General features: G+C 53.4%; 1 protein-coding gene and 1 long non-coding RNA gene across 4 annotated transcripts; one reads left to right on the top strand and one right to left on the bottom strand.

Moving 5' to 3' along the window:
* Window positions 1-321: 321 nt before the first annotated feature.
* Window positions 322-7,889, bottom strand: LOC134761916 (uncharacterized). Of its 2 annotated transcripts, none has more exons than XR_010141078.1 (5): window positions 7,724-7,889; window positions 6,323-6,558; window positions 5,560-5,714; window positions 4,539-4,771; window positions 322-1,772 (listed from the first exon to the last, which is right to left on the bottom strand). It is a non-coding gene; the product is annotated as an uncharacterized LOC134761916 (long non-coding RNA). The 2 variants fall into 2 exon arrangements; XR_010141079.1 differs by having other exon boundaries at window positions 322-1,955; window positions 7,724-7,871.
* CHRNA2 (cholinergic receptor nicotinic alpha 2 subunit) lies at window positions 1,470-12,772 on the top strand. Of its 2 annotated transcripts, XM_054561370.2 has the most exons (6): window positions 1,470-1,546; window positions 2,529-2,749; window positions 3,132-3,176; window positions 5,144-5,253; window positions 8,484-9,498; window positions 10,735-12,772. In XM_054561370.2, the coding sequence occupies exons 1-6, from the start codon at window positions 1,474-1,476 to the stop codon at window positions 10,858-10,860; spliced, it is 1,590 nt and encodes a 529-aa protein (XP_054417345.2). In that variant the 5' UTR covers window positions 1,470-1,473; the 3' UTR covers window positions 10,861-12,772. The 2 variants fall into 2 exon arrangements, with proteins under 2 accessions (XP_054417345.2, XP_054417344.2); XM_054561369.2 differs by lacking the exons at window positions 1,470-1,546; window positions 2,529-2,749; window positions 3,132-3,176 and having other exon boundaries at window positions 5,154-5,253; window positions 8,489-9,498.
* Window positions 12,773-12,979: the final 207 nt, after the last annotated feature.

Raw genomic sequence — 12,979 nt, 5'->3', positions numbered from 1 at the left:
TGCTCTCACCCCACAACAATCAACACGGAAGACTTCTGTGACCCCCAAAGATGTGGGGATTTCGCCTCACCCGCAAGCAAGCTGTCAATTCTGCAGCAGAGATCAGCTGGGTGCCTCCTAATTCAATTCAGACACCATCCATCTGGAGACAGCTCAGATCCCACACGTCAAGGGCTCAGTCCCCAACACTGCCCCCCAATGTCAATGCCGATCACAAGTCCTAGGTTGTTTTACCTGTGCTTCTAACCCACTGGCTATAAATTGGGGTTTTATAGCCCCCTCCCTGGATTCAACTAACTTGCTAGAGTGGCTCACAGAACTCAGGGAAACACTGGTTTACTAGCTTATAAGAGATAGTGTAAGATACAGGTGACGAGATGCATACGGCAAGGTTTGGGAAGGGGCACGGAGCTTCCATGCCCTCCCTGGGCTCATCACTCCTCAGGAACCTCCAATGTTCTGCTATTTAGAAGCTCTTCAAAACCTGTCCTTTCGGGATTTTATGGAGGCTTCATTATGCAGCATGATTGATTAATCCAGTGGCCATTGGCGATCAACTTAAGCTTCATCTCCTCTCCTGTCCCTGGAGGTTTGAGGGGTGGGGCTGAAATTCCCAACCCTTTAAAGCCTGCCTTTGTCTTCCTGTGACCAGCCCCATCCTGCAGCTGCCTAGGGGCTGCCAGCCACCAGTCATGCAAAAAGACATCATTTTGGAGATTCCCAGTATCTTAGGAGTTGTATTCCAGGAAATAGGATTGAAGACCAAATACATATTTTACAATATCACCTTCAGTATATGGCTTTTTGCCACTGGCTTCTGGTACTTTGCACAATGCTTTCTAGGTTCCTCCATGCTGTAGCAAGTGTCAGCACCTCAGTCCTTTTTATGGTGGAATCATGTTCCGTTGTAAGGATTTACTGCCTTTTGTCCATCCATTTATCAGCTGATGGACGTTTGTTTGGACAAAAGGCTGTTTCCACCCTTTGGATCTTCTGAATAGTACCCTGATTCTTTTATTGACCACTCTTGCAGTATGATTATCCGCATTTTACAGATGACCACTGAGGCAAAGCAATGGGGACCTCAGTCCCATCCTGTGCCCTCCTTTGTCCAGTAGGTCAGGGCTGGTCTTAGGGCAGAGCTACTGGCTGACTCTGGAGAAAGAGGAAGAGGCTGATTCCTCAATAAGCCAGGGAGAGCCCAGGAGCACTTAACAGCTGAGAGGCCTGCTGAGGGCCTTTTGCTCACATTTCATGCCTGTGTGGAGCACGAGAAACAGAAATATGCCTATGTCAAGGATGCACGACCCTAAGAGCCCTTTCTTGGGCTTGCTCAGGTTTGGTGGTGAGAGGAAGCCTCGCAGAATCCAGCAGAATCCTCGCAGAATCCAGCAGCAGCTCTGCTGGGGACATGGTCCATGGTGCAACCCACAGCAAAGCCCTGACCTGACCTCCTGATGCTCAGGGGAAGCCATGGGCCGCTCCTGTCCTGTGTTCCTGTCCTTCACAAAGTTCAGCCTGTGGTGGCTCCTTCTGACCCCAGCAGGTGAGTGCTTGTCACCTGTCATTGTAAGACTTCATCTCATGCCTGTGGGCTCACAAACTGTAGGAAGGAGTCTGCAGGTGGATGTGTTGCAACCGTCAAAGCTGCAGGGGACTTCAGAGGCCATCAGCCGGGTGGCTGGTTCCACTGGGAGAGGTGGAGGGGCAGTCACAGCTCTGACGTTAGCATCTGTGTCACCTTAAATGTCCCCAAGCTTCAATGTCCTCAGCTGCAAAACACAAATAGTGTTGTGTACCTCCCAGGCCTATTGTGAGGATTAAACGAAAGTTTGTGACCAGAATCCGGGATACAGGCACTCGGGACACAGCGCTTTCTGTCCCAGATGGTGCTGACACGTTTTTCTGGGATTTGGAGCTGTAGTTCTCGACGTGCTCAGACAGCACTGTGTTTGCTGAACACAGTGAAAATTGACATGAGCGATGCCATAGAAACATTTCGAAAAGCTTTGTTTATCTGATAGGAAGTGGCAAATGCCCATGGTTTAAGAAAAAGTTGGGGAGGTTCCCAAAGCAGTCCATTTCCCTGTTAGCATTAATGGTTCATCAGACAAGTGGGTGGGAACGGGAGACTGCTTACCCTGGCCAGGCTCACTGCAATGCCAGAGCCCTTCTCCCTGCAGCCCCCAATGTAGACCAGGCCTCTCTTCCACTTCCCTGTCCCCCTGGCACTCCTCCATACGGGGCTGAATCTTGTCTCTAGATTCAAGTTTCCCCACTTCCCTGCCTCTGCCCCTTCCCCTTGCCACCTGCAGCACTAGTTCTCACTCTTTTCTTCTCTAACATCACAAAACATCTGACCTTCCCTAAGCTGCGACCCTGCAGCCTGCTCATGCTGTGCTCAGCTCCGATAGACATTATCTGCCATCTTCAACAATGTTTTGAGATAGGTTCTGGATAAGCATCTCCATTTTACAGACGAGCAAACTGAGGCTCAGTGAGGCTGAGTGGCTCTGATTTGGTGGCAGGTGGAGAGGAAGCTAAGCGCCCACCTCCCGGGGCTCCTGGAGACCCACTTTCTTCTCCCAGTCCCACGGCATTGCCGCAGGGAGGCTCGCATACTGAGGCTGAGGACCGGCTCTTCAAACACCTCTTCCGGGGCTACAACCGCTGGGCGCGCCCAGTGCCCAACACTTCAGACGTGGTGATTGTGCGCTTCGGACTGTCCATCGCTCAGCTCATCGATGTGGTGCGCCTGTCTTCCCACCGCTGGCCCCGAGGAAGGAGATCCCAGACCACCCACCGCTTTCCCCCTGATCCTTCCTCTACCCCATCCTTGCCCTCACGCACAGCAGTGACTTGGGGTGGGGGTGGGGATGGCTCTTCCCAGGGTGGCTACACTCTCCCCTCTCCCAGCTCTGGAGCTCCCTCCTAGGAGGGCACTGATTGGCAGCAGTGCCTGTGTGACCCTGGAGAATCTGAGTAAGGGTGGCAGGTTTCAGAGTGGGTGGCGGGCAGGCTGGGCTTGGGGTGTCCTATCAGAGGGTCTGAAAACAGCCCATCCCACTCCACCCTGTTTTCTGGGGCTGGGCCCACCCATTTAATTGCTCCTCTCTCTCTCTTTGGGCCAGGATGAGAAGAACCAAATGATGACCACCAACGTCTGGCTAAAACAGGTGAGGGCCCCTCCTCCAGTCCACGCGGTGGGGACTGGGAATCCATGGACCCCAGACCCCTCCAGGACTTCTTCGCTAGTGAAAGACCAAGGAACAGCAAGACTCTGAACTTAGTTTACCAAGCAGATGCCACGTGGAATGTTCCCAAAGCCGACTTTTCCCACAGGGCCTGCGCTGTTGGTGGCTAGACTGGAGTCTAGTGCCTGGGAACATAGCCTCAGGCACTAGAAAGCCAAGTGGTGCTTTCCTGGGAGCAGGCATCTGTTCATCCCTGCTACTTCGGAATCCTCCCCAAAGCCCCACGGGGGGTTCATTCTGCCCATTTTACAGCTCAGGAGATCACGAAGCAGAGAGCAGCTGGGCTGGAAAAGTGGGCCCAGCTGTGCCTGACTCCGAGGCCCAGGCTCCTCCTATGGGAGAACGCTGAGTGCTTAATATCTATACTACCACCCAAATACCCCCAAACTTACAGGCTCACAGGAGCTCCCAGCTCACTGTATCTCATGGCTTTATGGCCAGGAGTTTGGGTGGTTTCTTCTGCTTCATGTGGTGACCACTAGGGTTACTTTGTGATATTTGAGTGAGGGTTCATCTGGTCTGGAGGGTCTGAGACAGCTTAATTCACACATCTGTCCCTTAGCAGGGATGTCTGGAAGGCTCTGGAAGGTGCTGGAAGGTTCTGGAAGGCTGGACTCAGATGGGCCCTTCGCCCCCTTCAGGCACCCTCAGAGTCTCTCCAGCAGGGGAGTCAGACATCTTGCCTGGTGGTTCAGGGATTCCAGAGTGAGAGTCTCAAGAGACAGGGAGTAAAAGAAACTGGGCCAGCATTGATCTTGTTGTATACTACTGGTCAAGACAGTCATAGAGCCCAGTTAGACTCAGGAAAGGGCGCACAGATCCCGTTTAGGTCGGAGGCTTTCCTCCCTCTGATGCTGTAACCCAGGAGCTATTAGGGGGTCACTCATCTCATCTTTACAGATGTTACAGCTGAAGGCCAGAGGGAAGCAGGAACTTGGAAGCTACCCAGTCATGCGGTGTGTGTGTGTGCAGGGAGGCAGGCCTAGAACCTGGGTTGCCACAGTTGTCCCCATGGGCTGGTCACCTGGGCTTCAGGGTTGGGGTGGCAGGGCAAGGAAGGAGTACTGGAGTTTGAGGCCAGTCAGCAATGCCTCTGATTAGCTTGTGATACTGGATGAGCTACATAACCTCTCAGAGCCTCAGTTTCCTCATCTGCAAAATGAGGATAACACAACCTACTGCCACATGCCTGGGAGGATTAATGTACCCCAATTTGGTGTGGGTGCCTCAAAATGTTGGTTGGACCTGAAAACTTGACAGATGGACTACGGAGAGAATACGAACCTGATGGAGGCAGGGGGACTGAGTTGGACCTGCGTCGGTGGAGGCAGGGGTGGGGCCCTGTGGGGCACTTGGGAGTGCAGTTTGAAGGTCCCTGGGTGACACCCCTGCCTCACTGTATGCCTCTGGCAGGTTGATTTTCCTGTCTCTGGGTCCTCAGTTTGCTCGTCTGCTAAATGGGGAGATACTTTCACCTGCTCTGCATTCCCTGCTTGGTTCTCGCGTGGAGGCTTTTCCTAGATGGAGAGCATAAAACAAACCATAAACTGTGATGCACTAAAAATGAGAGACTTCACTAGAGATGAGTGAGGTGGCCCACCAAGGTCATCCAGCCAGGGATTGGCAGAACGAGGACTAGAGGCAGGACAAGGGTGAACTTCATGTGCCTGGGACCTTGTACTAAAGTCCAGGCAAAGCGAGAAGGTTGGTTACTTGCTCAGAGCCCGTTCCCAGCACTGCAGCTCCCTCCACTATTCTGGGCTGGTGGGGAGCCCTGGCTGCTCCAAGGGGGCTGCTTGGCTCAATTCTGGGCATCCCCAGGGTGTGCTAGCTTTGCCCTAGGCTGCTCCCTGGAAGCGAGGTTGACACAACTCCCTCCCCACACACAGGAGTGGAGCGACTACAAACTGCGCTGGAACCCCGCTGATTTTGGCAACATCACATCTCTCAGGGTCCCTTCTGAGATGATCTGGATCCCCGACATTGTCCTCTACAACAAGTAGGAAGCCACTGGGGTCCTGGGGGGATGAGGGGAGGCCAACTTGCAGGGGCCGGGTCCATGGCCTTGGGAGGGGCACCCCTGGTGTCAGCTTCCTCGCCTCCTTCTCAACTGCTGTGCTAAGTATGTCTCCCTTACCTCCCTCTTTATTCCTTCATTTCTTTCCTTTTGTCCTCACTCTACACCAAAATGAATGGCAGCTGAGCACCTTTTAGGTATCGGTGCCTGGTAATGTGCTAGAGGGACAGAGATTTGTCAATACTGAGTATTCTTTGAAAAATTTGGTGCAGGCTCAAAAAACAACACCTTGGGGTTGGAGTTGTGAGGGGTGGCAGTGTTGTTCAGACAGGCAGGCAGCATCAGGCCAGCACCTTCAAAGGGCATGTGCTCACTTGGTATGCAGTTTCCTTTTTCCCAATCATGTTATTTTGTAGTTGTCTTCAAGACTAAAAAGGAGTAATCTTTGACCACAATGACAAGAAGTTAATAGAAGGCAGAGGAGTCTAAAGAGAGCCCCAGTGGAAAAAATAAATTAATAAAAAATATTTTGATGGAATAGATAGACATCTATAATTTCATTTCTGTGTTTGGTATCAGGCAATTCTTCCCTTAGAAGTAAAGAAGTTAAAATGAAAAGATATTTGGTGTTATGTTCATCTAAAAATGTTTTCTAAGGTGGGGCTGTAAGGAGCATGGCTTCTTTGAGTTATAAATAGGTATGAAAAAGGGTTCTGTGGTCAAGTAATTTTGGATAACATTGTATGTCATAACACCCACCCCCATCCCCACTGAAGTCCTTTGGAAAACGGCAGAGCACAATAGCGTTTTTAAAAATGTTACTAGAAGTTCTGCAGCAAAGACACGCACCTAGCCCAGCATTTCCCAATTCATTTGATCCTACTTTGGAAATGCTATTTTTAAAGCATGAAAGAAAAGGAAAAACAACCCATTTCTGGATTTTGTGTCTTCAGATGGGTCATATTTTTTTTTACACTGTCCAGTTCTGGTCAGAACTAAGCCCTTTCACCTAAGCCATTTTGGTGAACACGTGTTCATCCTGGGTTCTTACATTGGCAGCTCTCACGCAGCAGGTGCCTAGTGTTTGCAGCTGCTGCAGGACTCCCGAACTCCCCACCCTGTCATATCTCTGTGTCTCATAGCTGGCACCCAGGATCCTTCTAGTTTCTGCTTCCTGTAGATGTGGCAGAGGTCAGGAGCGAAGTCCTACATCAGCTATGACTTCGAGTTTGACGATTATCCAATAAGACTTCAGCCAGTGTTACCTGATTTATTACAAGAAATTTTCTGGGGAGACAAAATTCCAAGCTGAAGTCTTGCTGACGTTTAGAGAAGGGTGCCCTCCACCCAGATACCCCACTCAAGGTTAACAGGAAGGCATCAAAGAGTTTGCAAGGTTCCTCCCCCCAAATGAGCACATGTTGCCATCTAGTGGTCATTGTTTGTGATAAACAAAATGCTTTAAAAATTTTTTGTTTTTGCCTGCGCGCGGTGGCTCACGCCTGTAATCCCAGTACTTTGGGAGGCTGAGGTGGGTGGATCACGAGGTCAAGAGATTGAGACCATCCTGGCCAACATGGTGAAACCCGGTCTCTACTAAAAGTACAAAAATTAGCCGGTCGTGGTGGTGTGCACCTGTAGTCCCAGCTACTTGGGAGGCTGAGGCAGGAGAATTGCTTGAACCTGGGAGGCAGAGGTTGTAGTGAGCCGAGATCACTCCTCTGCACTCCAGCCCAATGACAGAGTGAGACTCCGCCTCAAAAAAAATTTTTTTAAAACTTTTGTCTCAATGTATTTGTTACTCCCTTTCAAAGTTCCTATTTCCAGCCTGCCCATATCTCTACCATGGAACTACTCCATGGGGGAAAAAAGCCCCCTGTTCCCAAGCACTCTTCTGATTTCTTGGATTTTAGGATTGACTGTGGGAATTAGAAGGGGAGGGAGGATGGTTAAAGACTAGAGCGGGAGCCCACCGAGCCACCTCCTGGTGGAATCAGGGGCTGAGGCTTCCAGGAAGTGCTGCCTGACTGGTCACCACTATTCCAGTGTCCCCAGACTCCTTGTGGGTCCTTGAATGCCTAGTCCCACGATACCCCTGATTCACACTCTGTCCTTGTGCAACCCTCTACTGGAAGGCTCTCTGCCCATTTCTCAGCCAAATTCTACCATCAGTCAAGGCCTTTTGCAAATGGCAGGCTTCTCGATGACCCCACCCATCTCCCAGAAGGGAGTTTTCCCCAAAGGGTCCGGGAGCAACCAGACCGCCCTCCTAGCGTTGCCAACTGCCTCCCTGATGTTGCAGTGGTTCCTGGAGACGTCTCATCTCCTCATGGCTCCTTAAAGGCAGGGACCTTTCTCATATTCCTCTTCTGCCCAGCTCTGGTACAGGACCTAGTGGATGAGGGGCTCAAAAACGCATGTTAAATGGATACATTCAAGGTAGTATCTTCACCTGCAAAGTTGTTAGGTCTCTTCTGAGCAAGGATGATCCTAGGTGCAAAGGGATCGCCCTCCTGAGGGGCCAACTCATCATCTGCTAGGGAAGAAAAACAGACTCATAGATATCACTCTAATAAATTAAATGTTCAGCTCGCAGGAGGACAGCTTTGACCCACTGTGATGTCATCTCCACCCAGCCAATCAGTAGCAAGCACCTGGCCACACCCACCCCTTCCCCAAAACTGCCTTTGAGAAACCCCTAACGCATGAACTTTGGAAGAGATGCTTTGAATGCTATCTCCTTCTCCCCCGTGGCATGGCTTGCTTTGTGTCTATTCAATTCTTTCCTTACTGCAAATAAAATAAAATATTAAATGAATAAAAATAGGCAATCAAACAACATATACCCCATGATCACAAATATATATGATTGTCATATATTGATAGATTATGTATATATAATCGTTTTACATTATATATATATACATATATATCATTAAAATGTTATTAGTGGTTGTTTTTAGACTTCTTGGTACTTCCTTCTATTCCTCACAATTCCTCCTTTTGTATTTAAAAAGGTAGTCATTGACAAGACAGCTCAGTGGCTATAAATGTGCGTGCCGGGGGAGACTTACACACTTGCGTAAATAAACCCCGCCAGTGTGGCCGGGTCTGACTTTGTTCTTGGGGTTCCCCTGCTGCCACCTGTCTGAGTAGCCTGGCTCAGGCAGGTGGGTATGCAGGGGTCTCCCCAGCTCCTCTCCTCTCCCCAGTGCAGATGGGGAGTTTGCAGTGACCCACATGACCAAGGCCCACCTCTTCTCCACGGGCACTGTGCACTGGGTGCCCCCGGCCATCTACAAGAGCTCCTGCAGCATCGACGTCACCTTCTTCCCCTTCGACCAGCAGAACTGCAAGATGAAGTTTGGCTCCTGGACTTATGACAAGGCCAAGATCGACCTGGAGCAGATGGAGCAGACGGTGGACCTGAAGGGCTACTGGGAGAGCGGTGAGTGGGCCATCGTCAATGCCACGGGCACCTACAACAGCAAGAAGTACGATTGCTGCGCCGAGATCTACCCCGACGTCACTTACGCCTTCGTCATCCGGCGGCTCCCGCTCTTCTACACCATCAACCTCATCATCCCCTGCCTGCTCATCTCCTGCCTCACTGTGCTGGTCTTCTACCTGCCCTCCGACTGCGGCGAGAAGATCACGCTGTGCATTTCGGTGCTGCTGTCACTCACCGTCTTCCTGCTGCTCATCACCGAGATCATCCCGTCCACCTCGCTGGTCATCCCGCTTATCGGCGAGTACCTGCTGTTCACCATGATCTTCGTCACCCTGTCCATCGTCATCACCGTCTTCGTGCTCAATGTGCACCACCGCTCCCCCAGCACCCACACCATGCCCCGCTGGGTGCGGGGGGCCCTTCTGGGCTGTGTGCCCCGGTGGCTTCTGATGAACCGGCCCCCACCACCCTTGGAGCTCTGCCACGCCCCACGCCTGAAGCTCAGCCCCTCTTATCACTGGCTGGAGAGCAACGTGGATGCTGAGGAGAGGGAGGTGGCGGTGGAGGAGGAGGACAGATGGGCATGTGCAGGTCATGTGGCCCCCTCTGTGGGCACCCTCTGCAGCCACGGCCACCTGCACTCTGGGGCCTCAGTTCCCAAGGCTGAGGCTCTGCTGCAGGAGGGTGAGCTGCTGCTATCACCCCGCATGCAGAAGGCACTGGAAGGCGTGCACTACATTGCCGACCACCTGCGGTCTGAGGATGCCGACTCTTCGGTGCGTTGGGGTTGGGAGAGGGACCAGCCTGGGTGGCCCCACCAACTTAGCGGGGAACCACCTCACTGCAGAGTGTGAGCTTGGGCAGCCCAGGCCCCTCTCGTGAAGGCCCACTTCCCTCAGTCATGGTCCTTAGAAGTATGGAATAAATAGCAAGAGAGCACATGTAGCTGGCCGCTTTGAGGACATTTATTGGCAGGTGGCAGGTTACACACCACAGAGTCAGGCATGAGCAGCTCAGCCTAACAGGGATCCTGAGAGCCAGAGAGGGAGGACCCCAGATGCTGAACCCCGTGCCTCCCTCAGGCCGCCAGATCCCACCATTGCCTTGGAGGTGGCGGCAGGCAGGGGGAGCATTTCAGGAGAGTCCCAGAAACTCAGCTGCTGCAGCGTCAGCCTTTGTCTTTTGTCTTGGATGGCCTCTTCCTCCGCCTCTTTGTTCATGGGCTCCTGAGGATCTTGCAAACTTCACTCTTCAACCACAAACCCTGCAGATTCCTGGTTGTGCCAGGTGGATTCCGCTCCTCCGCCCCTGCCATGGCATTGGCCCCACCCTGACCCCTGCCCCAGCCCCTGTCTGCCATTGTTATGTGAGCAGGCCACTACTCTAGCACAAAATTCTTCTCAGCCTAGGGAAGGATGAAAGGCTGGGAGGTTATTACTGAGTAGCCTTGATGAACAGACAAGAAAATTAATCATGATGTCATCCCGGAGCAGTGGAGAATCCAGGCTCCCTTGTCTGGGCTGTGAGCCCAAGTTCTACAAAGCCCCCGCCCCACCCCCAGCCTGCCTGGGGTCCCCAGCCACCTTCGCCTGTTTCCCTCTCCCCAGCTCCAGCAGGTGGGTGAGGAGGCAACCTGTGAGCAGCAAAGTCTGGTGTTGCACTGAAGTCACTGCAGACCCCCTAGAAAGGCCCATGCCCCTGGGTGGTCCTGCCGCCTCCTTGCGTCCCTCTAGCCTCCTTTACCTATAGTCTGGGAGCATAATATGGACAGGTCTGGGCATGTGGAGGGGCTGGGACGGGAGGGGAATCATCAGTGGAGCTTACTGGAGCCTTGAAACAGCCCGTGCCTCCCCTCCACCCACCCCACTCCCTGCGCTGACCTTTGCTCCCCAAGGTCTCTGTGGGGCAGTTGCTGCTGCCACCAGTGGCCATCTGTGCAGGGGCTGTGCCTTGGGGGAACACATCCCTTTCCCAGGCCTGGCCCCTGTCACTGTGTGCTGTCTTCCCCACAGGTGAAGGAGGACTGGAAGTACGTTGCCATGGTCATCGACAGGATCTTCCTCTGGCTGTTTATCATCGTCTGCTTCCTGGGGACCATCGGCCTCTTTCTGCCTCCGTTCCTAGCTGGAATGATCTGACTGCACCTCCCTCGAGTTGGCTCCTAGGGCACCCCCGCTGACCATCTTTTGACCATCTCTGCTGCAGCTGCCTCTGGTGTCCCCTTTGGGGTGAGCAGGTGTCTCTCCGCGGAGTCTGGACACTGACCCAGGCATTGCAGGCTTCCATCCAGCTTAACATTATTGTACCAGGGCTGAGAGCCTGCTGGGTGCAAAGCCCAGTTTTGGATATGGAAGAGCTAGGGAAGCTCTGCAGAAGGTCACAATAGTGTAGTGACCGAGTGGGGCAGAGTAAGATTCTCCTGGAGGAGCAGTGCATACCCTAAGTGACAGAAGGGTCAACCAGGGGGACAGTGGGGCCAGGGTGATGAGGAAGGGAATGCGGACCTCAAAGGAGGGGCCATGGGGGCAAAGGGGAGGGTTCCTTGGAGGTGGAAGGGCTCTGGACAATGTTTAGATTTGGAAATGAGCCCAAAGTGCCAGGGATAACAGCCAGATGAAGTGGGAGGTTGGAGAGCCACGTGGGGTCTCTCTAAGCCAGGCTGGGGTTGAAGTTTGGAGTCTGTCTGAGTTTGCAGGGTGCTGAGCTGTACGGTCCAGCAGGGGAGTAATAAGGGCTCTTCCAGAAGGGGAGGAAGCAGGAGGCAGGGCCTGCACCTGAGGTGGAGGTACAGGGCAGATCTTCCCTACAGGTGAGGGATGGATGGTTGGATATAGGTGGCCGGGCTATTCCATCCATCTGGAAGCACATTTGAGCCTCCCGGCTTCTCCTTGACGTCATTCCTCTCCCTTCCTTGCTGCAAAATGGCTCTGCACCAGCCGGCCCCCAGGAGGTCTGGCAGAGCTGAGAGCCACGGCCTGCAGGGGCTCCATATGTCCCTACACGTGCAGCGGGCAAACAAGAAAGACCATCCTGAGCCGCTCCTGACCCACCTCAAACTCATCTCATTCAGCCTGTCCTCCCTCCCTCCACCCCTCCTTCCCTCCCCAAGAACCCTGTTCCCTGTGCCTGGCTCCATCAGGAGGAGGCCTCACTTGGGAGTTGAAGATCTTTGCCTTTAGTTCCTTTGATTCTGAACTTCTCAAAGGCAGGGACTCTGCCTGTTATTTTTCCCACCCCCAGCACCTAGCACAGCGCCAGGTGAGTGGGGTCAGCCCTTAAGGCGTTTGTTCTGAGTGGTTGAGGGGAGCAAGCTGGATTGTTTGGGCCCCAGGACTGTTGTGTAGATGGCAAAGCTGTGGTCCCGTCCCTTATCAGCCTGCCTCGTCTCTCCCAGAGCCCTGAGGTGTGTTGACCTGCTCTGAACCCTTCAGAGCAGCCTGTGTGTGCACCTTGGAATGCAACGCACCACCCCAAAGTCTGAGGCTGCACCTAGGATCCCAGGCCGAGCTGCTGCTCCTGGGATCGGGCACCAGACCTCTCCCCAACTCTGTCCAGACTGGAGGGTGGGACCTTGGCAGCTAACAGATGTGGGCATTCGGTTCTCGGGACAGCATGGAGGCTCCAGGCAGGAAGCCGAGCGGGGCGAGCTTCCAGTTTCCTTTTGGTCCTAGGGGTCCCCTCCTCCCAAACCCCAAAATGTCTCTCCCTGACACTCCCAGGGGAAACTGGCCTGGCTGTGACGCCCTGGCCCAGGCCCTGCCAGGCCTCACTTCTCTCTCACAACCCCCCTGCTCATGGCACATCCGGTCTCTGGCTCCTGTCTACTCGTGTGCATGCAGCCCCCAGCCTCCCCTCTCCTCCCACTCGCTCTCCGGAGGCCTCGGAGCTCTCAGGTCCAGGCTCCCAGACCCACTCTCCTGAGACAGTGATGTTCACTCCTGTTATCCATGTCTCCCATCCATCTTGCATGTGAATAAAGAGATTAAATAAAACTGCACCTACTGCTCACTCAACCGTGCGACCCCCTCCTCGCCAGCCACACTTCAACATTGCCAGTGTCTGTCACCCAAGCCCCTCCAGAGCCTGGGTGGTTTGGGGGCCCACTAAGAGAGAAATGACACGGCATTCCTCATGTGGCCATGGAGGGGACTGCTCTGGGTCCCTCCTGGAAAGTTGCCCCCTACTGTCCCTGCAAGGGCAAAGGGGCCAGCGCACACCCCTGACCCACTGCCGGGTATCACCGTTCAAACCTCCTTG

Source organism: Pongo abelii, chromosome 7, assembly GCF_028885655.2.
Source record: "Pongo abelii isolate AG06213 chromosome 7, NHGRI_mPonAbe1-v2.0_pri, whole genome shotgun sequence".
Taxonomy (NCBI): Eukaryota; Metazoa; Chordata; class Mammalia; order Primates; family Hominidae; genus Pongo; species Pongo abelii.
Note: the sequence above shows the minus strand (reverse complement) of the source record. Positions and strands in the feature narration are given on the sequence as shown.